A 27,486-nucleotide genomic window follows, 5' to 3' on the forward strand; every position below is an offset into this window, starting at 1 on the left:
TGGTGGAGAGCTCTGGATGGATGACATTAATTACCATTTTGGAACAGAGTACTTGAGTTGCAACCAAACGTGGGGTGGGTCCCCACTCAAAAACACCCCAACACCAGATCGAAGCTTCTAGAATGTGTTACCCGGATTTTGAAAAAATTTCGCCAGCGTTATAAGAGATGCGGCAACCTTCATAGATTAGATACTAAAATGTCGACTCCATTTGGTGTAGATTTCGGTAACGACAACACAGTGATTGCTTGTGCAAGAAACCGTGGAATTGATATCATTGTCAATGAGGTTTCTAACAGAGCTACCCCATCCCTTGTGGGATTTGGAATGAAGAACCGTTATATTGGTGAAACCGGTAAGAACCAACAAGGTTCCAACATCAAGAATACAGTGGATAACTTGAAGAGAATCTTAGGTTTGAATTACGATGACCCAGACTTTGAAATTGAAAAGAAGTTTTTCACAGCTCCTTTGGTGAAAAATGCTCAAGGTGGCGTGTCTGCTAAAGTCAGATACCTTGGTGAACAACAAGAATTCACTTCGACCCAGTTGGCTGCTATGTACATTAACAAGATCAAGGATATTACCCACAAGGAAACCAAGGGAAACATTGTTGATATCTGTTTATCTGTTCCAGTCTGGTACACTGAGAAGCAAAGACGTGCTGCTTCCGATGCTTGTAAGATTGCCGGATTGAACCCTGTCAGAATTGTTAACGAAGTCACTGCCGCTGCTGTTGGTTACGGTGTTTTCAAAGCCAATGATTTGCCTGAAGGTGAGCCCCGTAAAGTGGCCTTCATAGACATCGGTCACTCTTCTTTCCAAGTCTCCATTGCTGCCGTTAAGAAGGGAGAACTCAAGGTTTTGGGTTCTGCTTACGACAAGCACTTTGGTGGTAGAGATTTTGACCTTGCTATTGCCAACCATTTTGCTGCTGAGTTCAAGGACAAGTACAAGATTGATGTCACTGAAAACCCTAAGGCTTACTACAGAGTGTTGACTGCTTCTGAAAAATTGAAAAAAGTGTTGTCCGCTAACACTCAAGCTCCTTTCAATATCGAGTCTGTCATGAATGACGTTGATGTGTCTTCTTCCTTGACTAGAGAGACCCTCGAGGAGTTTGTCCAGCCATTGTTGGACCGTGTTCACATTCCTATCGAGACTGCATTGAAGGATGCTGGACTTACCGCTGCCGATATTGACTCTGTGGAGTTGATTGGTGGATGTACTAGAGTTCCATCTCTTAAGGCTAGAATCAGTGAAGTTTTCGGAAAGCAATTATCATTCACATTGAACCAAGATGAAGCCATTGCCAGAGGAAATGCTTTCATTTGTGCTATGCACTCTCCAACCTTGAGAGTCAGACCTTTCAAGTTTGAAGACTTCAACCCATACTCAGTGTCCTACTTCTGGGACAAAGACGAGGAGGATGATGACCACTTGGAGGTTTTCCCAAGAGGTGGTTTGTTCCCATCCACCAAGGATTATTACCTTGTACAGAAAGGGTGACTTTGAAATTGAGGCACGTTACACTAACAGATCTGAGTTAGCTGCTGGTACCGAGCCAGTTATTGCCAAATGGTACCTCAAGGGTGTCGTTCCTTCAAAAGGTGAAACTTCAATTGCCACTAAGGTCAAGTTGAGAAACGACCCATCTGGATTCTACACTCATTGAGGAAGCTTACACTGTTGAAGAAAAGTTGGTGAAGGAATTGGTCGAAAAGGAACCCAAGGAAAAGAAGGAAGATGATGAAGATGAAGAGGATGAAGAGCCAGAATACAGAGAAGTCAAGAAGTTGGTCAAGAAGAACGACTTGGTGATCACTATGGAATCGGCTTCTTTGTCTGATGACGAGAGAGCAGCTCTTTTCGAGAAGGAAAACTCCATGGTTGTTGAAGACAAACTTGTCGCTGACACCGAAGACAAGAAGAATGCCCTTGAAGAGTACATCTACGAATTGAGAGGTAAGTTGGACGACCAGTACAAGGATTTTGCCAGCGACCAAGAGAAGGAGAAATTGACCGGCATGTTGATGAAGGCTGAAGACTGGTTATACGACGAGGGAGATGACTCCACCAAGGCCAAGTACGTTGCCAAGTACGAGGAATTGGCCTCGCTCGGAAACTTGATCCGTGGTAGATACTTGGCTAATGAAGAGGAAAAGAAGCAAGCTTTGAGACAGAAGCAAGAACAAGCCCAGGCGGCTGCCATGGCCGAGAAGCTCGCTGCTGCTAGAAAGGGAGGTGAACCAGAGAAGAAGGAAACCAAGGAGAGCGATGATGCTGATGGTGATATTAAGATGGATTAGGGGCATATATAGATCAATAATAATATCATATTGGAAATCTCATAACCACCTCTCATGGCTTGCAAGCTCGACCGATTTTTCACTCCGGTATACAGGTCGCAGCACGAACACTTTTTCTGCCATCATAATAGTCTTTTCTGCACTGCTGAACTAGACGTATTTAGAGCATATCCTTGATTTGTTTTGGCATAATTTCCTTGGAACATCTTGCTACAGACGCTAATACCATTATTGAAACTTTAAAAAGTTATAAAGGGCATCCGTCGTTCCGAAAAACTACTCCTCATCAACACTCATAAATCTTATATCCGTCCCATATCGCCACCTCAAGAGCCAGTTTCATGCCCAAAAGCCAATTCCAAAAGTCCAACCTCTCCCTTGCAATACAGAAAGCCGATCATGAACCCGACAACTCGCCGCTGACATTACCCACCTTGATTCAACATGGCGATCCCACGGTGTCGACATCGGAAGAGGTCGGAAAGTCAGTACGCCCCGAGCTTTCGCCTTTGGAAACTAACTTTGTTTCTGAAATGAACAAGAAGGCGGAAGTGGAAACAACCGAGCTTGCTGATGACGAATCTGCCGACGACGATGATGATGATGATGATGATGATGATGAATCGGTGGCACCCGAAAATGAAGAAGATCTCAAGGATTACGTCCCTGGAGGGTACCATCCATGTTACATTGGAGAGACATACAAAAACAACAAGTACACCTTGGTCCGCAAGTTAGGTTGGGGCCATTTTTCCACGGTGTGGTTGGCCAAAGACAACGATAAAAATTGCCATGTGGCCATGAAAGTAGTAAGAAGTGCAAAGCATTATACTGAAACAGCCATAGACGAGATCAAGTTGTTGGACAAGGTAACCACATCAGACTTAAACCATCCAGGTCATCAGCATGTCATTCAATTGTTGGATACTTTCACTCATAAAGGTCCCAATGGAGTCCATGTTGTCATGGTATTCGAAGTTCTCGGAGAGAATCTTTTGGGCCTTATACGGCGATACAAACATCGAGGAATCCCCATCGTATTTGTTAAGCAGATTGCAAAGCAGTTGTTGGCGGCACTTGATTTTTTGCATCGTCGATGTGGAGTTATTCACACTGACTTGAAACCCGAGAACGTTTTGATCGAAATTGGAGATGTCGAGCAAATTGTACGCATGGTAGAGGAAGAAGAACACCAAGCAAAGCGTCAGAAAAGACTTCAGAGAACAAAGTCGAAATCTGAACGACTGAGCACAACTACTACTCCTGCCAAATCGGAAGCTAGTACTCCACAGCAAAAAGTCTATGATTCTAGTACTCCAGTCAACAAATTCAACAGTCCTCCCTCATTGGGTCGCAATGGTCGAAGATCCAGACGTCAGACTTTAATCACCGGCTCACAACCACTTCCTTCTCCGTTGAGAACATTCAACAAATCATTCACTAATGTCTATGGGTTAGCCAATTCCACCGCCAACACTCCATTGAGAGGCTCGTATAATAGTTCAAACATGTCTGGTACTAATGAGGCAGCAACTCCCGCTCCTCCAGTCACTGAGTTACCTGAGTTGGATAATGGGAGTGACGAACATTTGCATAATTCACTTTCATCGATGACAATCTCAAACGATTTCCAAGGAAAGTTCGACTCCAAGCTTTCCGAAGCATACGCATACAACAATGACACTTCAAATGAAAACCTTGTCATTAACGAGGACGAGCTCATCTCAGTCAAAATTGCAGACTTGGGAAATGCTTGCTGGACCACCCACCACTTTACAGATGAAATTCAAACGAGACAATATAGATCACCGGAAGTGTTGCTTGGTTACCATTGGGGATCACTGGCAGACTTGTGGTCATTTGCCTGTTTGATCTTTGAACTTTTGACAGGCGACTACTTGTTTGATCCAAGAGATGGAAAGACCTATACTAAAGATGATGATCATATCGCACAAATTGTGGAACTAATTGGCCCATTTCCTCGAGCAATGTTGAAAGAGGCTTACTACACCAGAGACTTTTTCAATGTTCGTGGTGAATTACATCGAATTCAGAAGCTCAAACCCTGGGGCTTGAAAGATGTGCTCATGGAAAAGTACAAGTTTGCAGTAAGTGATGCCATTGAGATTGCAGACTTTCTCATGCCCATGCTTGCCTTACAACCAGAACTCCGTGCAGACGCTGGGGGCATGGTCAATCATGAATGGTTAAGCGATGCTGTAGGTTTGGAGAACGTTGTTCTTGAACGGCCCGTGGGAGGCGCAGGTGAAGACCTTCCTGGATGGTCCCGTGAGATCTCTGCGCTGGCTCCAGGACACAAATACCTATATGGTCACCATCACTAATGTGTCTACGCAATCTGTACTTTTTAGTGTATCGTTAAATATTAATATTGTAATATAATTCATATGAATATGAATGTTCACTTCATTCTTGGGTCAAATCTTTGGACATAAAAGGACCATCCAAATAATACCCAAGTTTAGCATAGTAGTTTCTTACCCCCACGCCGGAAATAACGCTTATTTTCTCAGAACCATGTTCTTCTCTGGCTATTCTGGCAGCCTCTTCCATCAAAAGTGTACCGAATCCTTGATGCTGAAACTTTCTGGGATCTCTTGAATGTAAGGGAACAACCGAGCCATAAACGTGAAGTTCTCTGACGATGGAAGTGGGTTGACTGGTGAATTCTTTACGGTATGTGTACTTCTTGGACGCCTTTCTCAACCTCAACAACCCAATCAAAATATCTTTCTTTGGGTCTTCGTAAGACAAAAATGTTTCCCATCCACCGTTGGCATAGTAATCTCTCCTTATAAGCTCTACCTGATCAGGAACCACCTTATGATGTACTTCTTGGATACCGACTCTAATGGAGTACGAACATCTCGGCAAGTTGTTCCAAAATCCTTCATTCTAGCTAAAGCGAGCTCACGCAAGTTTCCGTTCTCAACTCCAGATGTCACCAATCGGCATAGGAATATCACGCTGAACTCGATAGATTCTTGTCCATGGTGGAACCAACGCTAAGATTCTTGCAACCAAGTCAATCAACGCATTTGCATTGTATGATTTGTATAAACCTTTCTTCCAAAGTTCGTATAATCCGGTTCCTCTTATCACCAAGGTTGGGTAAAGTTTCAAACCATCAGTTCGGAAATCTGGGTTTTCAAAGTATTCTTTAAATTGTTCCAAATCTCTCTCCATACCAACATTGGGCAAGTCAGGCATCATATGACTAACCACCTTGTAGCCAGCATCCTTTGCAACTGCAAAAGTTTCGCATACGGCTTTCACGGTGTGGCCTCGATTGGTATCACGAGCCACATCTTCGTATACTGATTGTACACCGATTTCAAGTCTTGTGCATCCATACTTGAGCATATCACTCAAATGAGTCTCTGTACAGTAATCGGGTCTTGTTTCTATAGTGATACCAACACATTTTGTTTGAGATTGTTGAGAAAACTTGATGGCCTCATCGATATCGCGACCATTATAGCCGGTCAAAGCATTATGCAATTGGGTGATGAACCCTTCTCTGTAATCCACGGGAAGAGACATGAACGTTCCTCCCATGATAATGTACTCGACTTTATCAATAGAATGTCCTAATTGTCTCAACTGTTCCACTCTTCCTCGCGCTTGTTCATATGGATCATATCTTGCACGAATAGCACGCATCGATGTAGGTTCGTATCCAGTATACGATTGAGTAGAATATTCAAAGTCCGAATCAGGACCACCTGGGCAATAAACACAAATATTACCAGTATATGCTATATGGGGGCATCGATGAGGTTTGCACATCACTGCCACAACGGCGATTCCTGATGCTGTTCTGACAGGTTTTGCCTTGAGTTTTGGTATCAAGTACTTTTTATATTGATCTGGGATGGATGAAATGATATCGGTCAACCGTGGTTGTTGCTTTAACTTGTATTTTTTTGCATATCTGATGATTAAACCATTCAAATTGATATCTTTGGAATTTTTTAGCGATGCCACAAGCTCCAAGGAAATGTCTCCGCAGCACAGCAAGAATCTCTCCTTCTCTGGAGCGAGTTTCTGCTTCCCTGGCTTGCTCTTCGCAGTTATAAGTTGGGTTTGTGAAGGCATGATTCGTGAACTTGTTGCTGCTCAAATCTCATCACCTAAAATTTCCCGCTTGGATGCAGTACCACAGATTCGGTCGAAATTTTTCAGATTTGATTGACACCAACATGATTGGCATTCCACAGCTACGCCGCACACTTGTCGGTTCACGGCCCTTTTCTGTGCCAGGTATTTCAACCAGCATTCGAATAAGTCGAACTTATGCCGATAAGCCAGCTAAGAAGAAATCTGCGCCGGCAGCAGACATTTCGCAGATTCCCATTCGGAGTATCGGTGTCATTGCCGACTTTTATGTTCCTCCTCGGTACTTGAGCAGTCCTGTGACTTCTTGGCACAAGCTTCTTTTCAGAAGACTTGGACTTTTCGCCATCAATACATATAGTATTGTGAAATATAGGCGGGAAACTGGTCTCAAGCTTCACTTTAATGAGTGGAAAGACACTGCAATTGACCAATTTGTACGTGTAAATAAGGTTTTTGCTGGAGCTTGCAACTCTAGAACTAGTGAAAGAGCAAAGTACATTAGCACTCAGTTGCATGATGTTGCTGGAGCGGAAGTTATTAAGAGTTTGACTGCCAGAGCAGCGACATTTCCTGCAAGTGGAACTAGACTCGAATGGCAATTGACAGATATCGTTGGTAACCCCAAGATTGTTTCATTCAACGCATTGCCTGACAGCAATAATCTTACTGCGTTGGTACAATTTGTGTGTAAAGTTACCACCAAGCAGAAATTGACTATCACAACTCAAGGCAAACTGAACTCGAACGAAAGACTAGTTACCGATAATTTGGTGTACACTCTTGATCCATTTTCTGGAGAAATGGTCTTGGTGGGATCTGTATTCGACTCGGATCACATAAGAGGAGTGCAACCCGAAATCAACTTTACCGATGCCCAGACAATGACAAAATTTCAAGTATTGTGCTCTGATTTATTCAGATCCAATCCAAATTTGATTGGCAAATCCAAAGACAAATAGTATGTACCGAACTTATCATGTATATAGCCTAGTCATATCTTACTAACTGTATCTTTTCATCCATTTTAACCCTAACCCAATTTTAATCCATCAAAAACACATCGTCATTTTTGTCATGGTCCCCTTTTAGTATCGAAACGTCAATTGTCCTATCTTCGCGCGAGCCCCAGTTTAAAGTGGGCCGAACGAGAAGTGTTCCAGATTGCGACCGTGAGTCCCTTCGTTGCATCTCCTGAGGCGTGAGAATCAAGTTCCCAAGCGATCCTGGTACATAGTCCTCCTCGTAAAACCCATGGCTGCTTCTGTCTTTCTCGTCATCTTCGTCGTCGACGATTGCAGAATCATTGACTAAACTATTGGAGTAGTTGTAAGTCGATGGAGGAGAATTGACCGAATACGAGCCTCTACCGAGCCCATTGGGGCTGAACGGAGATGTGGTGGTGGTGCCGGTGGGCGTTGTCAAGCTGGTAGGCGAAAGCAGGAAAGGTCCATTACTTCCATTATGTGACCAATTGGCTGCTCCGGTATACGATGGAGCACTTCTGAAGCTGGAAAGGTTGGTCGCCGAAGGGTTGCGGGTTGGAACCTTGGATCCCAACGAGATATAGGAACCTATGTTACCAGAAGACTGGCTGTGGCTTATATCGATGGGCTGTGGAGCAACTTGAGCTGGCTGCGAAAAAGTATGGTGGAGGTTCTGGTGATTGCTTGAAGTACGACGTGAAGACGAACCATTGTGGTTGTTCATCAACCCCTTTGAATTCACACGAGTTCCATCAGGAAGAAAATGAGCCAACGCACATTTCAACCCAAACTTGCAGTTTCCCTTTTGAAAATACTTACAAGGAAGTTTGTCAGCGGCCCAAAGTTCCGTCCAAATTATGGGAAAAAGGACACAGCGAACCCGCCAGGCAGTTTCCCTGTCTGTAGAACTTACAAGGAACATGGCTCAAGTTCTTATTGGACTGCAGTCCACTACCGTTCAAAGCAGCCTTTCCAGGAGGACCGGTGTTGGGAGGAAGTTCGGCATCTACGGAACTTAGCTTCAAGGATTCAAGGTCTCTGGTGGATCTAGGACGCAGTTCGTGTCTACTACCTGACCCTTTGGTAGTAGGAGTGATTTTGGAATTACCGGTAAGTCCCGGTTTCATCCGTATATCTGTTTCCATTTTATAAATTGGACCAGATTGAGGTCTCTGTAAGTTTGGTTTAGCTGTAGTATATTATGGGTAGCAAATTTTCAAAGGTACACTCTTGGAAGCTCGTGTAAGAAATGTGCTCTATGACTAAGTAATCAGGAGCTTATCTTTAAATTGTTCGATTTTGTGTCAGTTGTGGCACGATTAGATAAGGAAAAACTCTGTGGTGGCTGCGAGATTCCGCGCGACATAGCTTGCGATCACAATACAAAATATAAGAATACAATGATATTGTGCAATAATCATTACAACATTCAAGTCTAATATTCTTGTCTACTTTTTTTCAATATTCAGTATCAGTTCCATTAGTATACATGCTAACGACGATCCGTAGATCCAATACCACGCTTACCCGAAAACAAATGCTTGGGCAACATGGCTGTAGAATGACGATCTCCCTCTCCTTGTCTGGCTTGTCTGTTTCTCTCTCTGCGTTGGATCTTGGCCAATCTTTCTGCTTGAGATCTCATAGCACCATCGGCAATACCTGCATTGAGCCTATCAGGTTGGTTGACTGGAGCCTTCTTCTTTGAAGCTTTAGCCTTGTGGATTCCTTGATTTTTCTTAAGAATATCCACCCCTGAAATATCACTATCTTTCTTAGACGACTTTCCAACTTTCAAAGAGGATGTGTCGTGGCCCAAAGAGTACATGTGCTCCTCCATCTCGGCGTAGGACCTCTTAATACTATCTCTTGGCATTATCGAACGGTTCTTCAATGCCTTTCTGTTACGTGCCTCGAAGATCATCTTCTTTTGCTTATCTCTGATCCATTGAGCCTTCTCCCTAATGTTGGTGGTTTCCTCATCTTCAATGTCAGAGTCTGAATCGTAGAACCCTTCCTGTTCTAATCTCTCCTCTTCTTCTTCCAAAGCTTGCAATTTGGCAGCAATCGAAGGATCCAAGAAATCGTACACATTCTTTCCGTCCAACACCTCCGGCATGATATCATTCTTCCATTCGTCATCATCAAGCAAATACTTGTCTTTCAAATTAATGTTGAAAACACCGGCTCCTCCATTTTCAGCTTCGATATCACGAGCCAATTTTCTTCTTTCTGGGTCGTTGACATCGTATTTCTTGAGCTCCTTCACAGCATCTGGGATAAATGCAGATCTGTCGGTATCGTCTCTGGCTTCAGGTCTGGCCACATGGATCTTGTTGAGAACGTTATTGACACGAGCAGTTCCCTTCAACTTCTGTTCTATTCTAGCGGTCAAGAGCTTCTCGCACGCCTGGTTACGTACTTGCATTACATTTTCTTCTTCGTGACAAGATGCATGCATAATTTCCACTCCGGGAACCGACTCCAACGACTTCAATAATTCTTGGTTTTCTTCACTCAAGTCTTCAGCTCTCAAGATATCTGACTTGTTCATAACAACCATAACCGACTTGTTAGCAAACAAGGGCTTGATAGAGTGAAACAACTTCACTTGGGCCTCGATAGAGAAACCACACTGTTCCGACAAATCCATAAAGTATAAGACACACGATCTCAAGTGAGCAATGGCATAGATCGATTGCATTTCAATGTTGTTCATGTCCTCAGTGGGTCTGTCAAGAATACCTGGGGTATCAATGGCTTGGAACCGCAAATACTTGTAGTCAAAATGACCCACATATAAAGACTTTGTGGTGAAAGCGTATGGTTGAACATCTACATCCGCTTTGGTGATGCACTTTAAGAAAGACGACTTACCAACATTGGGGTACCCGCAAATCAACAAGGTTCTTGTGTTGGGGTCAATACTGGGCAATCTACCCAAATGCTGTCTCACTTGTTCCAAGTAAACCAAAGGATCCTTCAACTTTTTGGCAATGGTAGCCATTCTACCCAAAGCAGCTCTTTTCAATTGTTTACATTGATACAAAGATTGACCAAATTTCAACAATCTAACGTAGTCTCTGGCCACCTGTTCGATCAAGGTCTTTGCTCTTGAAACCGCAGCTAAAGACACTTTGTAGTGATTTTTTTCGTACAAGGTGTCCATAAGATCTCTGTGGAAAGGATGCACGTCATTAATGTTGGGAAATCTGGAGATAATATCATTAAATTTCTCGCCAAATCCTTCAGCAGTAAATCTTACTTTTCTCATGTAAAAATCCCTTATACGTGTGATCTTAAAACCCGGTCTTATTACAGTTGGAGTTTTTCTTTGGGTCCTGTTAAGGACAATGTCCAACATGTCGTTGGCATTTGGGACCGTGGGAATATCTTTCCACGTAAGTTGCATGACAAAGTGGGAAGAGGATACAATTTACCTCATCGCAATTTTTTTGTGGTGCTCGGGCGGCATCGCAGATATTTGGTGTATGGGTGTGCTGATAGCGATGGGAAAAGAAAGGTGGTGAAGAGACGCTGCAATAAGTTGCTTTATATCTTCTGGTCTTCTCGTCTTCATCTGCTGTTTCATCTGCTTTTCTATCGCAATTCTTTTACATCTTTATTTGTCGTGCTTATTGCTATGTACTATGACCACGCCTACTCGTTGTAGTGATACACCAAGTAGTTCGGTAACCCAAACACCGTATATCCCAATCTTTTGGCCATCTTGGCAAACCCTTCCGTCTCTATCAAGTGGTAGAAGGGAAACGATGGGAACATTGCACCATCACGGTGGACATCGGCCTTAACGAGTACCGCTCCTCCACCTATACCATCAAGGGCCATTTCGGTGTGTATGTCACTTTTGGCGTCGTAGTAGTACGCCATTAGAGGTCTATATGTAGCCATTTCAGCGTATCCCTCGACGATGATCTCATCTTCTTTCAACGAAGCGGCTATCTTGAGACCCTCTTCCGATTCAACCCAATTGTTAAAGTCGTATGGTCTGATATCTGGCTTGTTGGTGTCGGGATTGTGGAAACGCTGGAAAACATTGGCGGAAACAATTGGCTTGTCGTGACGCATCAAGTCTTGGATCAATGTGGGAGGAGTCTCGACAATATCGGCGTCCAACCATAAGCACCACGCAGTTGAAGGAGAGATAGTTGAAAAAACAAGCGAGTTTCTGGCCACCGCCATCATTGCCCTGCGTTCCTTTTGCACTGCGAGCGCGTGGCGGTCCTTTTCAGCCTGCGACAGTAAGGAATCGGAATCTTGACGTAAAATGGTGACTTTCTTAAACCGAGTCTTTTTGTCGGCTTGAGTTTTTTTGACGGCTGCTTCCAATTTGATGAGCACTTCGTCACCATCGTTGGTGCGTGGAATGATAAATCCTAATGATATCAACGAATGGTCATACGAAAGTTTATTTATGTTGTCCCAGTACTCGGGAAGAAACTTGGACATGGGAGATAAGAGCAACACTTCCTCTTTATTGGCCAAGCCGTTGGCGGTGGCTGTGAGTTTGTTCAAGTCATAGTGGCTGATGTGCTTGTTGGGGAGGTTTTTCAACACCACACTGTCCTTTTTCGCCCGACTCAACCAACTTTGATTTTTGCTTTTGTAGGAATATTTTGGTTTCGACGACTTCGACGTTCCTGAGAAAAAGAACAAATAAATTACAAAGAGTAGGGCAATGGGACCCACGAGAGTCAACGGTTTTCTTCGTATCTGCCTCACAAACGGGTGTTTCAGGAACGCCATGTTGATGAAACAAACGTGTCAGCGAGTTTTGATCGCGGCTTCTTTAGGTGTGCAGGAAAATATTTCATGGCCTACAAAAACGTTACAATGAAATTATACTGTACGGTTATCTACTTCAATTCCTTACCGTCGACAATAGCCTTGGTCTTTCCGTCCTCGGCCACAATGTCACCTTCCCAGTTGATCATCTTCTCGATGAAAGTCTTGGTCTCAGGGTCCTTGGGGTCCAACTTGGAGTAGGAGTAGGATTCCCAGTCAGGAGCAACATTCACGGCAGGAACGTAGTCTTGGCCTCTGACGAGGAAGAAACCAGTAATACCGTTGTCGTTGTTCTCTCCGTACACAACCAAGTCACCGTACATGAACTTGGTGGAACCAGTTAAACGAGCAAAGAATCCACCAACCAAGTTGTTGGACATGAAAGTCAAAGTCAACTCGTCGTTGTACTTGTAGTCGACCTTCCACAACGACCAGTCCTCGTCGTTGTAGAACTCGTCCCAGAAGTATTTGAGAGCAACCTCAGGCTTGTTGTTGGAAACAGTTCTCTTCCACTCGTCAATTGGGATCTTTGGAGCACCCAAAGCGGCCAATGGGTGCTTTGGCTTAGGAGCCTGAGCTGGAGGTTCTTCGTCATCCTCCTTCTTGTCAGCCTTCTTCTCAGCCTTCTTTTCAGCCTTAGGAGCTTGTGGCTTCTTCTCCTTCTTTGGAGCAACGTACTCAACTGGCTTCTCTCTGAACTTGTAGTCTCCAATCTTGGCGTGCAAGATAGGGTGAGAGATAACAGTTTTGAACCATCTGGTGATGTTGGGGAATTGTTTTCTCCATTCGGAGCCGAACAAGTGGTCGAATCCTCTAACGAAATGAACAGCGGAGAAAAGATCAGCAAGAGAAAGTCTCTCACCCACCAAGTAGGTGAAATCAGCCAATCTCGACTCGTAAATAGCGGCAACTTTGTCGGCTTGAGCAAGAGCATCGTCAACAATCTTCTTGTTGTAAGGAGCGGCACCAGTCAAACGAGTGAAAGCAGCAGAAATCTGAGGCAAAAGCTCAGAGTTACTCAAGGACAACCATTTCAAAATGAGGGCATACTCCTTGGCGTTCTTACCAAGAAGGGGAGATTTAGGGTCAGCCAAGTTGATAACTGATGGTTAGTATTTCTTCAGAGTATAAATTCTCGACATAATATGTTAAGACAGGGATAACTGTTAATTTTTAAAAATTTTCTCATCATTTGGAGTACTTACGGTAAAGGGTGATGGCAATTGTTTCGGTTAATTTAAAACCTTTTTCACCGGCAAAAGCTGGAACTTTTCCAAGAGGAAATTTCTCAGCGTAATTGGATGGTGGTTCGACCACGTTGACATCGAGCTTGTAGTGCTGGACTAAAGCAGCTGGCAACACGGTTCTGATTCTGTGGTTGGCGTATAAAGTACCTTGGGACATGGTGGTAATTGATGAGGAACGAAAGAAAATTTTCTGCTGCCGTGTGGTGTCACGTGGTGATCACGTGCTTTGAGTTTTGGTGGTCGTTGCGCCGCGTAGGATGGGGCTGTATGGGACCGAGTCGCCATAAGCATTGCTGATCAATTTGGGTTGAATTGAAACATTTCAGGAATTTGCGTCACATTGCAATCATATGCGAATTTATGCACCTTTATAGCAAGTTGATCCGAATTTAAATCTCATAATACATCTGTTTTCAGGATTTATGTACGGTTAGGAAATTGCAATCGAGTTACAGGATCCGGTAACGAACCAGCAGCAGGTTGTTCCTAACCAACAGGGCTTGATTCACATGTAGTATGAAAACAGGAAAAAGAAAAATATCATTTTTATTTTTTGTCAGCGTAGATTAGTTTGGATTATCTCCCGTTGTTACATTAACCTCGTCTAACATTAACCTCTTCTGATTGGTATCTGTTCTGTAATTTGTTCAGTTATTCGTTTCGGCTTCCAATTCTGCGACGCGATGTTCGAGAGCCACATCAACAATGTGCAAAAAACAATTTCGACGCCCTTGAATTTAGAAGATGGAACCGAGTTCAAATATGGCAAAATTAAGCGATACAAAGAAGTAGCAGTTTCTTGCATTGCTTTTGTGTATAAAGAAATTCACATGGAACTCAACAGATTTGGACATGATGGAACTGACGAACGAAACTTGAGTTTACTTCATTGAAGAGTTATGATACTTGCTAGTGATTCTTTTCTTAAAAGGTCTTAGCTGTTATCGTTTTTTTATCATATTTTTACGTTTTTTCGGGAGATTTTACGGCACATTGCCAAATTGTATTATGATCCACCTTTCAAAACGTCATTATTTTGTAGCTTTTTTTTGAGGTGCATTGCATGCGATCGTAAACAGAGGCGGTTCAGTATATCCGCGGGATATGACGTACATGACACCATGCAACATTGGTTATGCTTGCCACTATACCGAGTCAGACATTTTTTTTTTTATACATATAACCAGATGCGGGTTTGTGGGTAACCATGCAGTCGCCGTGCGTTTAGGGCAGAGAGTCGCATTGCAGTGCATGGCGCGCCCAACGGTTTTTGGCTGCAAATACAATACGTTATGAAATTAGCAACGACGGTTTTATTATGCTTAGCTATTGTAGCATCCAACTAAAGTTTTGCGTCCACTTTAGCTTGAGACTAGACTCCATGGTCGAGCTTTCAATATAACTAAAGATGCGATTCAAGTTCGTATTGGCCTTGAGAACCATTTCCGGGGTGTTGGCGTTGATTCGCTTATTAATGTACTCTTTGACGAGGTATATCGCGAGCCCTTGTTCGTTGGGAAGCACCAATTTCGGGATGATGTCAGCAGTAATAGCTTGTTCCACACCATAATCCGAAACTTCGGGGACCCCGAGTGAATCGAACAAGTTATACTCATTACTGAATACTTGACCATATTCCAAATCCTCGGTTTCTTCTTCGGGATTTTGAGCTAGATGCTCAGTTCTTATCAAGTACCAAATTAGTTCTCGAAGTTTACGAGCATCCAGTTTGCTTTCCACGAATGGGTCGATATCCATTTGGAAAGTGGAATTTGAATAGTCCAAATCTTTGTAAAAAGACTTCAAGAACAAGAGTTCACCAGTAGTGAGGTCTGAACCCTGCTTTTCATTGCCAGTTTCGGATTTTGATTTTAAATGATTGTCTTCGACCAACTTGTGGAGAAAGTATTTGAGCATGGTGATCGATTGCACCGTGGTGACGAACACAACGGTTCGAAGTCTTTGGCTTTGTATTTGGGGTAATGTTTGGTATTTTGTTATTATGTGATAGAAAATGTTAATTTGTCCATCAATAAGTCCACTTATGTTTTCGACATGTAAACGATTCTGAATTCGTAGTAATGCACGGAGGAGGACTAATGCAATGCTTATGAGTATCAACTCGTGCTGGGTCAAATTATCTGTGGAAAACACTTCGAACTGAATTCGAGACCACCGACTAGATTGTTCATTGAGTAACTCTGAGATATCCGACACCTCGTCTCTGATGGAACATCGATAAAGGCATCTCAAGAGAAATTCATTATCATAAATGTCATTTTCCACCGACAGAGCGTCAAGGCAATAGCGGGTGATTATCAGTTTCCATGCATTGAGGCCATTAAGAAGATCCAAAAGCCAATAAAACTTTTGTTCATGGATGAGCGACACCAATTCGCAAGCATCTATATCATCCTTGGGCACTCCCGAATTTGGAGGTGCAGCCTCAGAAACGAGAGTTTGACTTGACTGGGTCAAATTGAGTTGTTCGTCAGACAAAAAATCTTTTAGCTTGACATTTTCATAAACTGGATTTTGGTCTTGGAGCGACGTAATCACCGGGTTTGCGGCCATACTTGGGCGTCGATATAGATCGAGGGTCGATACACCGGAAGCTGACCACAAGGATTTTTCATGTTCATAAGAAGGTGATTTGTTGGTGGTGGAGGAAGATGGAATCGAACTGTTAATATCACGTTCGTACTGGCGGTCGGACTCCCGAAGTTCCTCGTGAGTATGAAGATGCATGTAGGGTTCATAGGGAGAAATGCCATTATTGTAGAGTGAAGCAATAGTTATAGATTGATCGAGCAATCTATAGGAGCTTGGTGGATTATGGGACTCTGGAGCGGTGGTGGTTGGGGAATATATCGAATATTGGGTGAAATTCAATCGAATACCTCTGTAGCACTTTCTTTTCGAACGTTGGCAGTTCTTGCATACCGGCTGCTGCTCGTCACATTTCATATGTCGGTCTCTGCAGGTGAGACAGCCGGATCTGGTTCTGCTGTGCTTGACAGAGGGGTCGAGCTTTTTTTTGGCCATTTGGCTGCTGGTAGTGGCGTATGTGGTATGGTTATGGTGCGAGGTTAAAACAACAATCGATTGCACTGGATACAATTGACGTGGCGACAATTGCTAAAAATGTCACGCCTACCAGTTGATGCCGTCTGCAATATGTGCGCCGCGGTTAAAGGTGTTCGGGGAGGTAGCGGGGATAATTTGGCCTGCACTGTAGCGTGGTTTACAGGATTATTATTACAACACACAAGAAGATGTGCAGCAAAGTTATGCGAGTTGATGTAGATCAACGGTGGAAACCGGGGACGAACGGCGACAAACGGCGGTGGCAACCCGAATGAGGATCGATTGGTATAGGATTCTATGCAATAAAATGTTGCAATTGACGCGCCAATGTTGATACCGGTGATGATTGGTCGACGCCTCGATGATGGGAAGGTTGTTGGGGAGTGGTGTTTAGATGCCGTGATGCGGTGCCAATCAGCGACGGGTTTGTTTGGATTCAGAACGGCTGGATTCTTGAGATAACTAAGCAATGCATCAAGGCGGTTAATTGGCTCAGTGATAGCCAAATGATAGTGAAACGATAGTCAAGTAATAGTGACAATCGATTGACACTTTAATGACAATTATTTCCGTTGAAAATCAAGCTGGGAATTACAGCGGTAAAATACAAGTCGTAACAGAGTACTACTTAATATAAATTTCGCTCGCGTTACCGGGGCCAAAAATGGAGCGAGGAAAAACAAGCAATATTCGCAAGTTGAGGGAAAAAAAAATTCTTACATTAATGTCAAACCGTAGCACTGTATTCAGCAATTGTGCAGTGCATACGAAGATGGTTATCAAGACGCGAATAACAATGCATTAAAAACCTAAGAAAATACTGTCGCGGCACCGTGACCAGAAATTTCTATGTGGTAGAGTATGATAGTTTCTAGGTTTCTGTTGGAAGCTATCCATGGCCTCCAATTGATTTTCTTGTGGGCGCTGCAACATTTTCGCATCCACAAGAGGGAAATGCACCATCAGGGCTATGTATGATATTCCCAAAGTAGTAAATAATAAATTAACCGCCTGCCTAATTCGGTGCCAACCTGCATGAATTCCCACGTAAATTCTGCATCATGTAACACAGGGGCCGCACATGACGCCGCGCCAACTGCCACTAACGGAGTGGGCCCCTTACGGCAAACAATATGTAATGCTGGGCCGAGGCGGGATGCACCATCCGTGACGGCATAGACACAACGGCTCAAACAATAATAAGCCAGTTTCATTATGCAATTGGTCTCCGTGACGTAGAAGAAAGAAAAACGAAACAAAGAAAAAAAAATTAGAAAACAAAACAGAATGAAGTCGATTTAACGCGGATGGTGCACGCGGATTGTGGATTATTAAGCGTTCCGTTACCTGTCAAATCAAATTACAAAATGCCAACTAGCCTGGCGTTCACTCTTCACCTTAGTCAACTTGTCGACTAAGTCAACTTAGTCGTCTCGTCGCCGCCTCGGCCTCATCTTACTCCCGTTTTGCAGTCGCTGCCCTTTGCGGCCGGCCCGCGCGGCATGTGACATCGGCCGTTGGCCCCTGGTTACCCGCCACCGGCCCCAACGGCTTCCCCTCCTCATCCCCCAGTCCGCCCCTTCATGTGACACAAAGCAGATCTTATCTCTTGGGCGGCCAAGCGAGCGGCGCACGCACGCACCATCTCCAACTGGATCGAATTGTTCGTGTGGCGTAGATTTGAGACAGGGTTCTATTTTGAGCCTCCTTCTTTCCTTGTTCTCTGCACGCCGGGAAGCAAATTGGATAGGAGGTTCCTTTGTCAATCTCGTTAATTTTGATTTCGCAGGGCCACACTTGAAGAATGCCAGGTTTCAATCCAAATGCTCCCCTGTTTCTGCCGTCTACGTCATCTTCTTCCACTATTGAACTAAGGGTTTCTGGTGATAACTTGACTCCGGACTCGTTGGTTCAACGCGTCAACTTAGCCATTGCCACTCACTTGGCAAACTTGAATCCGTCGTTAACCATCTTGCTGCAAATCCGCCCCGATCCACAATCTTCCGATCTCATAGCGGTATTTTTAGCGTCGTCATACATTGTGGCTTCTCGAGCAGTGGCGCTTTTCAATTCGTTACCAAGCCCACTTCCTTGGTCCGTGGAAGCTCTGTTGATCAACCACAATATAGAACCTCTGATGCCATTCTACTTTCCTTACCCATACCCGTTTTTTTATCCTCCACCAGATCCCAGCATTAAACCAGTACCTTCATTCATCACCAATCTCGTGGCGGGAAACAAATCCGATGTGTCTTTAATAACCATAACCGATGATGAAGGTGCAGAAATTCAGGTGAATCCGTGCCGATTGTTTGTTGGTAACATCCCATTTCTGTCCACATGGCCATCGCTCAAAAACTTTCTTGTGGCTTCAGTTTTCGCTGCTGAACCGCACGCCTCTCTCGATATCTTCAGGGTGGAAATTCCCATGCAAACATCGTCTTCGACAGACGAAATGCTGCTGCGTGGTTCCAGTCGCGGATTTGCAATCGTCACCACGGGCAATCAAGAAACCTCGGAATTGCTCATCAAACTCACCAACGATACCGTTTTCGAGGGAAGATCACTTACGGTTCGCTACGACCGATTTCCCGACTATAACAACTACGTCGTACAAAACTTGTTTCGAAATAAGCATCATCGCTCTCCAAATATGCTCGGCAATTTGGGTTACGAACGCAATACCATCCACCATCGTCTCTACTATGGCTCGCACACCAGCCCCTACAGCATGCAACCGCCAAGCCAATCACAGAGCCACTCTTCAAGCCAGTTATCAACACAACCGTCTACGGTGGATTCCTTGCTGGACACCCCAACTCCCCCGAAGCTTAAACCCAAGCCATCATTGGCTGCAAATTCGCCGAAAAAAACCACAAGGAACCACCACAAACCGTCGAAACCACGGGCGCGGGCGCCCCACGATGATATTGGAGAGGAGCAGCGTGCTCGCGAGTTGGTAGACTCGTTTCGTTCTTTAGGATTGCATTAATATATGTTGCTACATTTTCTCTACTGTCCTTGGGATCCTAACACCCGGTCGTGTGGTGCGATCGCACCAAAAATCGATAAAGGATTACCGCATTACTAAAGTTGTCCAACGATGGCTTCCGATCCCCTCGAAGAAGATAAAAACTCGTCTGCGGGCTCAGCGGAACCCCAGAAACCCCATGATAAGCGTAGTGCCTCAATTTCGTCAGAAAATGTTGATTCCACTGATCAAATTCCTCCTTCCGTTTTGGCCATTTCCAACTTACGGTGTCCATCTCCTCCACCAATTCTTAATACCTCCAACCGTCCTAGCTTGCGGACTCCGCTGGGCTCACAGGCTGCCTCGCCAAGCCTCCTGGCTACAACTAGAGAAACTGTTCCTGCTGGAGGCGCTGTGCTCAAACGGAAGGAAACAGAAACGAAAAAAGAACCGGTTGCTTTTGTCACTGGTGGATCACAGGCTCCTTCTAACGAGTCCACTTCATCAATCAACCATATCTTGAATCCCCCTGAATCATCCGCTCATCACAAATCTCCTTCTGTCCATGCCCATTTCTACGTTGATGAAACCATGCGGCCAGGAAAGGTAATTCGTTCTCGCTCAGGATCAACTAACAGTCCTGAAAGACTGAGTGCAACCTCCCCCTTGGGTTCGACCACAGCACCCGTTCAATCCTCTATAGACAAACTCGCAGAAACATCCACCACGCTCTCTCCTCCTCCAACAGAGCAAAATGCAAATATAGATCCACGACTTCCACAAGAAGATGGTAAGCTCCATATTCTCATTGGAGTGTGTGGTGCTTTGTCCACCATAAAGGTCAAGCTCATAATCCTGAAGTTATACGAGATCTACACCCCCAACAAAATATCTATTCAGCTAATTCTCACCAAATCAAGTGAGAACTTTCTTCCACAAGAAGTGCAAAATTATCTAGAGAACACCAAGAAAATCCGCATTTGGAGAGACGAAGATGAGTGGACCACATGGAAAACTCGACTGGACCCAGTCTTGCACATCGAGCTTCGCAGGTGGGCTGATATCTTGGTGGTTTGTCCACTCACCGCCAATACTCTTTCAAAGATATCCATGGGGTTGTGTGACAATTTGCTCACCAATGTTGTCCGCGCCTGGAATACATCATTCCCTATATTACTAGCTCCAGCGATGGTCAGTTACTCGTACAATGCCATCACCACAAAGCGACAATTAAAGTTGATTGCTGAGGAAATGCCGTGGATAGAGATCTTGAAACCTGTGGAGAAAGTTGTTGGAAGTTATGGTGATATTGGTATGGGAGGTATGATGGACTGGAATGAGGTCGTTAATAAGATTGTGATGAAACTCGGAGGATATCCTGAAGAAGAGGAGGAAGAAGAAACTGCCGATGCCAATGGAAGTGTCATTGTAGACGACGATGATGATGATGATGACGACGATGATGACGACGACGACGACGACGACGACGATGACGATGACGATGACGATGCAGACGAAACGGGAAGTTCCAGTGAGGAACAAAAAACTTCAAGTGGTTCGCATCCAGACTTGTCTGACAAAGTTGGCCTGCTAAAGTTGGGGAGCTAGTGGGTTACAAGTCGCTACATTGTATAATAGGGTATAGTATAATACACTAGGAAAGACTATTTAAGAGTCGTATGCGTTGGTCTCTCCATGATTGATAATCATCACTCATTAAAAATGAACTTTCATTTGAAACTTCACTGTGTCTCTTGCCGGAAAAATGATCGACTTCCTTTTTCATCGTTGTCAGTTCATTCTCTTTACCTTCAGGGTTTATGGTTGCTGTTGTTCTGCTGATAGGAGACAGCGTTAATTTATCGCCTTGACTCATTTTTTCTGTATTCGCTATGCCTGATTGTTGAAGCGGTGACAAGCGAACAGTGCTTTGACTGATACAGCTTTCTTCAGGCTTCAACGGTGAGTTCAATGGTTGCAACTGATTGTAATTTCTTGAGAGGCTAGGTATTTGTGCCCCAGATGTGTAGTTCAACGAGTTCAGTGAAGTAGGACTATCGAGGTTATTAGACATGTCACTGAAGCTGCTCATGCTGTTAACTGCGCTGGTTAAACGGCTGTTAATTACGCTGTTCCGGGAAAATTTGGGAGCCCTTTTGGTGGGTTTTTTAATTCCTGTTCGCTTAGGTGGAGAAATCTCAGCCGGTTTTAATATTCGCTGTGGGCTCCTTGAGCTCAAGCCTTTAGCTGGTGATTGGCGATTAATTGCAGCTCTTTTGGGCGAGTAAGAAAGGGGTCGACTAGGCGAATGGGAGTTTCTGCTCTTGTCCGACTTCTTGTTAACGTATTCCGACTCTAGCATTATCACCATCTCAAAGAAATCCTCACCATATGCTTGGAGAGGTTTTTTGCCCTGGCTCAATTGACTGTCATTATACTTGATGACTTCGGACTTCAAGCTATTGATCAAACGAGGCATGTTTTTGATCAACTTTTTTCTAATTTTTTCCTCGTTAAGTAATATCTTGCATGAATTCTTGCTCAATAGTCTGGAGGAATCTTTCGAAGATTCAGTCAAAAATTGTTGGTCTTTTGCAAGCTCTTGCACTTGTTCATAGATCTGAAGTATTGGTTTCCTTGCCTCAAACTCTTGTTTCAAAGCCGAAAGCTCGACTTCATGACTATTGAGTATTTCTTCTTTGTCCTCGTCGCTGGTCTCTGCGTCATAATTAAAGTATTTGAAACTTTGTCTCATTTCGGTTGAGTATAGCATATCGTTCCATAACTTTTCTATCTCAGATCTCGCTCTCTTAATGAAATCGTCCACGTATTCAGAGCGCTTCAAGTATAGTCTGTTTAGCTCCATCTTGAAATTGACCAAAGAGGTTTCGCTCAAGTCGTTGTTTGAACTCAAAAAGTTATTGATATATGACTCGGATTCGTCAAGGCGCTCCCAGAGCATGGTACAGGTTTTGAGGTAGTGGTTCTTCCTCCTTTGCTTTGATTCGTGTAGACGTTCAAGAGTACTCACGAATTTCTCGACGAACTGAAGATGACCATCGTGAAGTCCAAATTCGGTGGGATTGTGCTGTATAAACTGAAGGGTCTCAACATCAAAGTAACCTTCCGAAGCTGCAGAAGAACCATTCCCATTTTTGATTTCGTTCATTGCATCAAAGTTCTTCTGAATGAGCTGCAACTGCTTTTCATTGAGCAGTAAATTGCCTATCAAAGTCAAACATTTCGAGATCATTTCACTCATTTGATTTTTTCGCTCACCCATTGCTGCAGCATAAGAGTTGATTATTTTCTGCAATCTACCGAACAATTCGGTGCTCATTTTCGTTATTCTGAGACATCGAATAACTCTGATGAGCTTGTAGTTGACGTCTCTGAGTTCCTCAATAGTATCGCTTGACGGCGAAATCTGTGATTGCGGTTCTTTGACTTGATTCTTTCTCGGACTAGAAACAATAAACTGAGTAGAGTCATTCATATTCCCCTTCCCATGCTTCGATTCTTTGAAACTACTCATTACCTCTTCAAATTCGTGAATGAGTTTAGCATGCTCTTCCGATTCCTGACGATTTGGTAGAGTCTTGAGCAATGAGGAGTCTTCTAAGTTTGTAATATTTCCCACGGTATCATAAATGTCCAAGAATGCAAGATTGAGATCGGTAAGTTTGCGAAATGGTTTCATGAAACTTTGTAAAACCTGGAGAAATATTCGGTTCAAGTTGGATTTTAACTGAAGCAAGGAGAGCCGTGGAATGCTTTTTGTCATGTACTCATATTGGTTGGCGATGGTTGGTGAGCTCTCTTCTTCTGGAATGTATGGCGAGGTAAGATTGAATGGAGATGTTGCGTAGAACCGCTGTTGGCGAGATTGCAAATATTCTAGTCGATCCACGACATCTTCTTTGTATCCTTGCTCATATAAGTTCACGTCTTCAAACACAATTCCACGATCAGAGCACCGTAAGTTTCGTTCACCCTTGTCGTCGTTTATCATGGCGAGAATGATTCTAATTTGTTGTCGGAGCCATTCGCATTCGTTTTCTATATTGTTCTTTTCTCGCATCAAGCTGGAGCTGAAATTGGATATCGTATCTTCGATGGCACTAAATATCTCGGCCTTTTTAATCCTTGTTTCTGTGGTCGAATACCCGATCTTTGTATATATTTCGTTCAAGTCGGCGATGGCTTGGTTGACATTGGTCGCAATGTGGTCAAATTTGCTTGTGAGTATCTCCTCCGTGGGTTTGGTGTTGGATAAAACATGCGATATGTCTGTTGTGTTCTTAGTAGGAGTTTGCGTGGATCCATCCCAATCTTCCACCGGTAAATCCTGTTGATTAATGCGCAGGTTTTCGCAATCCATGGTAATGGTCAATTAGTATAACAGGCAAATATGGTGTGTGGTTTGTGAGAAATATTTTGAGAATCAGCTTTGAAATCAAGTGCAATTTTTGAGGCACCTGGTTCATCAGTCTTTTTCGATTTGGGTAATGTTATCGTCACTTGCCGTTTTCGGACGGAATGAAAATAGTGTATGTGCAGGAATTGGAAATCAGTTTATCAACGCCAATAATTCATCGCTGAAATTGCCGCGATGTGAAGAGTCGAGAAACTCTTGTTCGAGTGTCTCTTCTGCATCCGTTTCATTTTCAGATCTCTCTGGCTTTATAAACACAATGGGATCTTTAAGTAATTTTTTGAGTTCTTCTTTCTTTTTGTAGTTGCGGTGTATGCCTAGTTTTCGATAAACGAACCCGTTCACCTCCCATCCCAACTCTCGGGCAACCTTGAAGAGATTCTTGCTTGGTTCTGCATCGCTTTTAACTCCGTGCTTCACCAACTGTTGGTACCAAAGTTCGGCTTTTTTGTACTCTTTGTGTTCGTAATGGTACATGATGAAAGGGTAGATTTGGTTGAAGGTAAACGGCAAATTAAGACTCCGCGATTCACGGACCATTTTCGTAGCAAACTCGTAATCTCTGTGAACAGATAGGGCCGTGGTGATGAGTAAATCAAAGAGATATGGGCTCCTGTTGCGACGACTGGTAGGAGCTATTCGGCTAAAGTAATCGCCAATAATGTCTTTTGCAGTGGAGTAAGCAGCTTCGCTCTTTACCATGCACATATCGTTATTTTCGGGATTCTCCTTAAGTAAGTATTTGATAATTAGCGTAACCACATGGTCGTTTTGTCTCGATGGCTTGAAGATGGGATGCTCTGCTTTGACCAAAGTTTCAATGTACGTGTCGTACAACTCCTTCAATAGTTGAGAAGTGAGAACAGATCTGTGAAGAGACGATAGACACATCTCATATGCCTGAGTGAGAGCTTTGGGAGTAATGTTGAAACCCCCAAGTCTTTCGTCGATATTCGCACGTTGAACTCGAAGCTCCGGGTTCTGAAGCTCGACAGCAGAACCATCTTGGTAAACCAATCCTAGAAGTTTGAGTTTGTTTAACACTTTTATTCCATCCTTGAAAACGGCTGCAACATACCCAAACATTATTTTGGGAGTCGTGGGGTATTTAGCCTGAATTAAGCACAATATTTGATCGGTCAACGCTAAGCAATCGGATCGTGTGAGCGTTTCGGGACGAATGTTGTTCATTAGCAATAAAGCTTCCTGGAAGTAGCCTTGGTTTCTCAAGTTCTTCATAATGATCATCAAGATATCAAATGATATGGTAACGTTATTATGGACCATATACTGCATCATTCTCAAGCATTCTTGTGAGCCTTTGAAAACCATAACATGGTTAAGAAGGACCTTAAGAAGTAACAGGATGTCGGTATTGATGTCTGAATCTTTAACACGAGGTACGTAATTTTCTTTGCCAACAAGTTTGCACTTTTCCTCAAATTTCGTAACCAAGAGACTGACATACATATTTGCGTTCACGATGTCTCTTTTTTCTATCGAATGTGTTGCAAACCGTGCCAAGTCTCTTACGGAAAAGAATATTCTCATTCTGGTGATATGGCTTGGAGCAATGGTTGGTTTCCGAATATCATGCCATTTAGGGTTCAAAAGTCCGGTTTTAGCGACCAATTTTTCAAGATTCAGTCCTGCTAAAAGTTCGTGTTTTAGCTTCTCCATATGACTTATGACATAGGTCTGAATGTTCAAAATCACTAGATATGCGTACAACTCGGCAAACTTTTCTCGGGGCATTATTCGAAGTATTCGCTCGAACAATAGTGAATTCAAGATTAGTGGTTTCTCGTTGCAAACGTTTAATTTCCTCAAGTTATCAAGGTATGAGAGAAGAGTGGTAGCCTGTTTCTCTTTATTTAGTTTAAGAATGAAGGCAACTGTTTGGAAAAACTTGGATCGAAAGGTATTCGCCGTATGGTCTATCATCATTTCTACCAATGATTCTTTTATTGTATCCGACGCAGCCAACATTCGGAGCTGTTCATTGACTGACTCCTTGAGCTCTGAATTGTCTATGGCAAAGTAGTAAATGCTCGCTGTTTCCGTATCATCAAGGATCATTCCATCAATTATTTCAGCCATGCTGGTACAGAATTGTTCTGTTTCTCCTACCCATTTGTACGGAATTTTGATCAAGTGTAGATACTCGTCCATCTTTAGTCTTCTTATATCGTCTGAGCTCATACCAAACAAAGGGCTGGGATATGTATCTAGAGAAATCTTCTTCCAGATGATTTCATCATCTTTCTTGGAAAATAAAAATGGTCGTAAACGAGGATGTTGTATGGGTATCAGAGCCGTTTCGTGTGTTGTAGCTGATATGCTATTAGCTCTGACAAATCTTCCCACGTACTTGGACGTTAGGAAAATACGTCGGAACATATATCCAGAGTTGCAAGTTTTCGATCTAGTGGAAGATGCTGCGAAAGTATTAATGTATGGAGGTATGGATGTTTCACTGGTGGTTCCACAGAGTAAGAGAAATGGGAGGTTCCACCGGCTTTCTATATATGCGACGCTGGTAGAAGTATGCAAGGTCAAACACAATTGTTCCAGCACTCCCAAGAATGTATGGAAGCTCCTTTATAAAAAATTCATGTCGCAAATCATCATTGACAAAGTCGCAACTGGTAAGTATTGACAAGGTATAAGTAAGGTTTCCAATAAGTGCTGCACCGAATAAAAGTGGTGATATTCCATCTACTGACTTTCTTTGGTAGTTTTTGTAGAGCTGAGGACAGCGTGAGGCCATGTAAACGAACGTACATGCCCATGCAAGAAGGACACCCAAAACTTCCCCAAAAGAACTTTCTTTTTCAGGAATGTTACTTGTCAGCAATGCGCTGGCTCCCTGGGCCATGGAGGAAACTGCAATTGACTTGACAATCGGCAGGTTATCCGTAGAACTGTAGCTCCCGCTGGGCGAATTGGATATTGACCCTGGTGTAGGAATTGCTCTATGTGAGCCGTCAGTTATATGAGTTTCTGCATCAGTATGGAACAAGCTTTCATGGGTAGTTGTACCGGAGTCAATTTCCAGGACGAGTCCATTCACGCTTTTGTAATTGTTTGAGGTGCGCACCAGGTAGTAGTAGTATTGGAAACACAAGGTTAAGTCGTTGCAAATGAAAAATAAACTCAAGTACACCTGGAACTTGAGTACCACCTTATTGAGCAAGCAGCTCGTAAAACTCAAAAAATCACCGGCAAACCAAAGCGCCAAAAATGACGGTGAGATTCCGTCGGCAGACTTGTTCTTATAGTTGGTGTAGATTTGCGGCATCTGGGCACAGATCCAGCTACACAAAGAAACGGTGCTGAAGAAGTCAGAGACCCCTACGAAATGGCCACATGTGTCCATGTTATGTTTAGAGTGGTAGTCAGTCAATGGATGTATTTCGGGTAAAGTATGAATGAGTCGCAGCCTTATCTGAGATCTGCTTATATAAGGGGCATACCTGGATTGGGAAGGTTGCAACCGAGTGGGGGT

At 43.5% G+C, this 27,486-nt stretch overlaps 15 protein-coding genes across 15 annotated transcripts; 6 read left to right on the top strand and 9 right to left on the bottom strand. All coding sequences in view use genetic code 12, as the record gives it.

Annotated features, from left to right (window-relative positions):
* Nucleotides 1-198: 198 nt before the first annotated feature.
* Nucleotides 199-1,509, top strand: MSI3 (adenyl-nucleotide exchange factor; the record flags this gene model as incomplete). Its single annotated transcript, XM_001487158.1, has 1 exon — nucleotides 199-1,509. The coding sequence occupies one exon, from the start codon at nucleotides 199-201 to the stop codon at nucleotides 1,507-1,509; it is 1,311 nt and encodes a 436-aa protein (XP_001487208.1).
* A 317-nt stretch (nucleotides 1,510-1,826) lies between these two features.
* PGUG_00586 (uncharacterized protein) lies at nucleotides 1,827-2,309 on the top strand (the record flags this gene model as incomplete). The annotated part of the gene is made up of 1 exon (XM_001487159.1): nucleotides 1,827-2,309. One exon carries the CDS (start codon nucleotides 1,827-1,829, stop codon nucleotides 2,307-2,309), a length of 483 nt encoding a protein of 160 aa, XP_001487209.1.
* Nucleotides 2,310-2,650: 341 nt separating this feature from the next.
* PGUG_00587 (serine/threonine protein kinase) lies at nucleotides 2,651-4,654 on the top strand (the record flags this gene model as incomplete). Its single annotated transcript, XM_001487160.1, has 1 exon — nucleotides 2,651-4,654. One exon carries the CDS (start codon nucleotides 2,651-2,653, stop codon nucleotides 4,652-4,654), a length of 2,004 nt encoding a protein of 667 aa, XP_001487210.2.
* Nucleotides 4,655-5,258: 604 nt separating this feature from the next.
* On the bottom strand, nucleotides 5,259-6,428 carry ELP3 (Elongator subunit; the record flags this gene model as incomplete). The annotated part of the gene is made up of 1 exon (XM_001487161.1): nucleotides 5,259-6,428. The coding sequence occupies one exon, from the start codon at nucleotides 6,426-6,428 to the stop codon at nucleotides 5,259-5,261; it is 1,170 nt and encodes a 389-aa protein (XP_001487211.2).
* Nucleotides 6,429-6,481: 53 nt separating this feature from the next.
* On the top strand, nucleotides 6,482-7,408 carry PGUG_00589 (uncharacterized protein; the record flags this gene model as incomplete). Its single annotated transcript, XM_001487162.1, has 1 exon — nucleotides 6,482-7,408. One exon carries the CDS (start codon nucleotides 6,482-6,484, stop codon nucleotides 7,406-7,408), a length of 927 nt encoding a protein of 308 aa, XP_001487212.2.
* Nucleotides 7,409-7,490: 82 nt separating this feature from the next.
* On the bottom strand, nucleotides 7,491-8,354 carry PGUG_00590 (uncharacterized protein; the record flags this gene model as incomplete). Its single annotated transcript, XM_001487163.1, has 1 exon — nucleotides 7,491-8,354. One exon carries the CDS (start codon nucleotides 8,352-8,354, stop codon nucleotides 7,491-7,493), a length of 864 nt encoding a protein of 287 aa, XP_001487213.2.
* Nucleotides 8,355-8,924: 570 nt separating this feature from the next.
* On the bottom strand, nucleotides 8,925-10,844 carry NOG1 (putative GTPase; the record flags this gene model as incomplete). Its single annotated transcript, XM_001487164.1, has 1 exon — nucleotides 8,925-10,844. One exon carries the CDS (start codon nucleotides 10,842-10,844, stop codon nucleotides 8,925-8,927), a length of 1,920 nt encoding a protein of 639 aa, XP_001487214.1.
* Nucleotides 10,845-11,092: 248 nt separating this feature from the next.
* Nucleotides 11,093-12,199, bottom strand: MNN9 (mannosyltransferase complex subunit; the record flags this gene model as incomplete). Its single annotated transcript, XM_001487165.1, has 1 exon — nucleotides 11,093-12,199. The coding sequence occupies one exon, from the start codon at nucleotides 12,197-12,199 to the stop codon at nucleotides 11,093-11,095; it is 1,107 nt and encodes a 368-aa protein (XP_001487215.2).
* Nucleotides 12,200-12,629: 430 nt separating this feature from the next.
* PGUG_00593 (uncharacterized protein) lies at nucleotides 12,630-13,172 on the bottom strand (the record flags this gene model as incomplete). The annotated part of the gene is made up of 1 exon (XM_001487166.1): nucleotides 12,630-13,172. One exon carries the CDS (start codon nucleotides 13,170-13,172, stop codon nucleotides 12,630-12,632), a length of 543 nt encoding a protein of 180 aa, XP_001487216.2.
* A 1,639-nt stretch (nucleotides 13,173-14,811) lies between these two features.
* On the bottom strand, nucleotides 14,812-16,530 carry AHR1 (Zn(II)2Cys6 transcription factor AHR1; the record flags this gene model as incomplete). Its single annotated transcript, XM_001487167.1, has 1 exon — nucleotides 14,812-16,530. The coding sequence occupies one exon, from the start codon at nucleotides 16,528-16,530 to the stop codon at nucleotides 14,812-14,814; it is 1,719 nt and encodes a 572-aa protein (XP_001487217.2).
* Nucleotides 16,531-18,376: 1,846 nt separating this feature from the next.
* Nucleotides 18,377-19,564, top strand: PGUG_00595 (uncharacterized protein; the record flags this gene model as incomplete). The annotated part of the gene is made up of 1 exon (XM_001487168.1): nucleotides 18,377-19,564. The coding sequence occupies one exon, from the start codon at nucleotides 18,377-18,379 to the stop codon at nucleotides 19,562-19,564; it is 1,188 nt and encodes a 395-aa protein (XP_001487218.2).
* Nucleotides 19,565-19,675: 111 nt separating this feature from the next.
* PGUG_00596 (phosphopantothenoylcysteine decarboxylase complex subunit) lies at nucleotides 19,676-21,151 on the top strand (the record flags this gene model as incomplete). Its single annotated transcript, XM_001487169.1, has 1 exon — nucleotides 19,676-21,151. One exon carries the CDS (start codon nucleotides 19,676-19,678, stop codon nucleotides 21,149-21,151), a length of 1,476 nt encoding a protein of 491 aa, XP_001487219.2.
* A 46-nt stretch (nucleotides 21,152-21,197) lies between these two features.
* ASE1 (Ase1p) lies at nucleotides 21,198-23,924 on the bottom strand (the record flags this gene model as incomplete). The annotated part of the gene is made up of 1 exon (XM_001487170.1): nucleotides 21,198-23,924. One exon carries the CDS (start codon nucleotides 23,922-23,924, stop codon nucleotides 21,198-21,200), a length of 2,727 nt encoding a protein of 908 aa, XP_001487220.2.
* A 189-nt stretch (nucleotides 23,925-24,113) lies between these two features.
* PGUG_00598 (uncharacterized protein) lies at nucleotides 24,114-26,378 on the bottom strand (the record flags this gene model as incomplete). Its single annotated transcript, XM_001487171.1, has 1 exon — nucleotides 24,114-26,378. The coding sequence occupies one exon, from the start codon at nucleotides 26,376-26,378 to the stop codon at nucleotides 24,114-24,116; it is 2,265 nt and encodes a 754-aa protein (XP_001487221.2).
* Nucleotides 26,379-26,451: 73 nt separating this feature from the next.
* Nucleotides 26,452-27,357, bottom strand: PGUG_00599 (uncharacterized protein; the record flags this gene model as incomplete). The annotated part of the gene is made up of 1 exon (XM_001487172.1): nucleotides 26,452-27,357. One exon carries the CDS (start codon nucleotides 27,355-27,357, stop codon nucleotides 26,452-26,454), a length of 906 nt encoding a protein of 301 aa, XP_001487222.2.
* Nucleotides 27,358-27,486: the final 129 nt, after the last annotated feature.

The sequence above is a fragment of the Meyerozyma guilliermondii genome, genomic scaffold (genome assembly GCF_000149425.1).
Source record: "Meyerozyma guilliermondii ATCC 6260 scaffold_1 genomic scaffold, whole genome shotgun sequence".
NCBI lineage: Eukaryota > Fungi > Ascomycota > Pichiomycetes > Serinales > Debaryomycetaceae > Meyerozyma > Meyerozyma guilliermondii.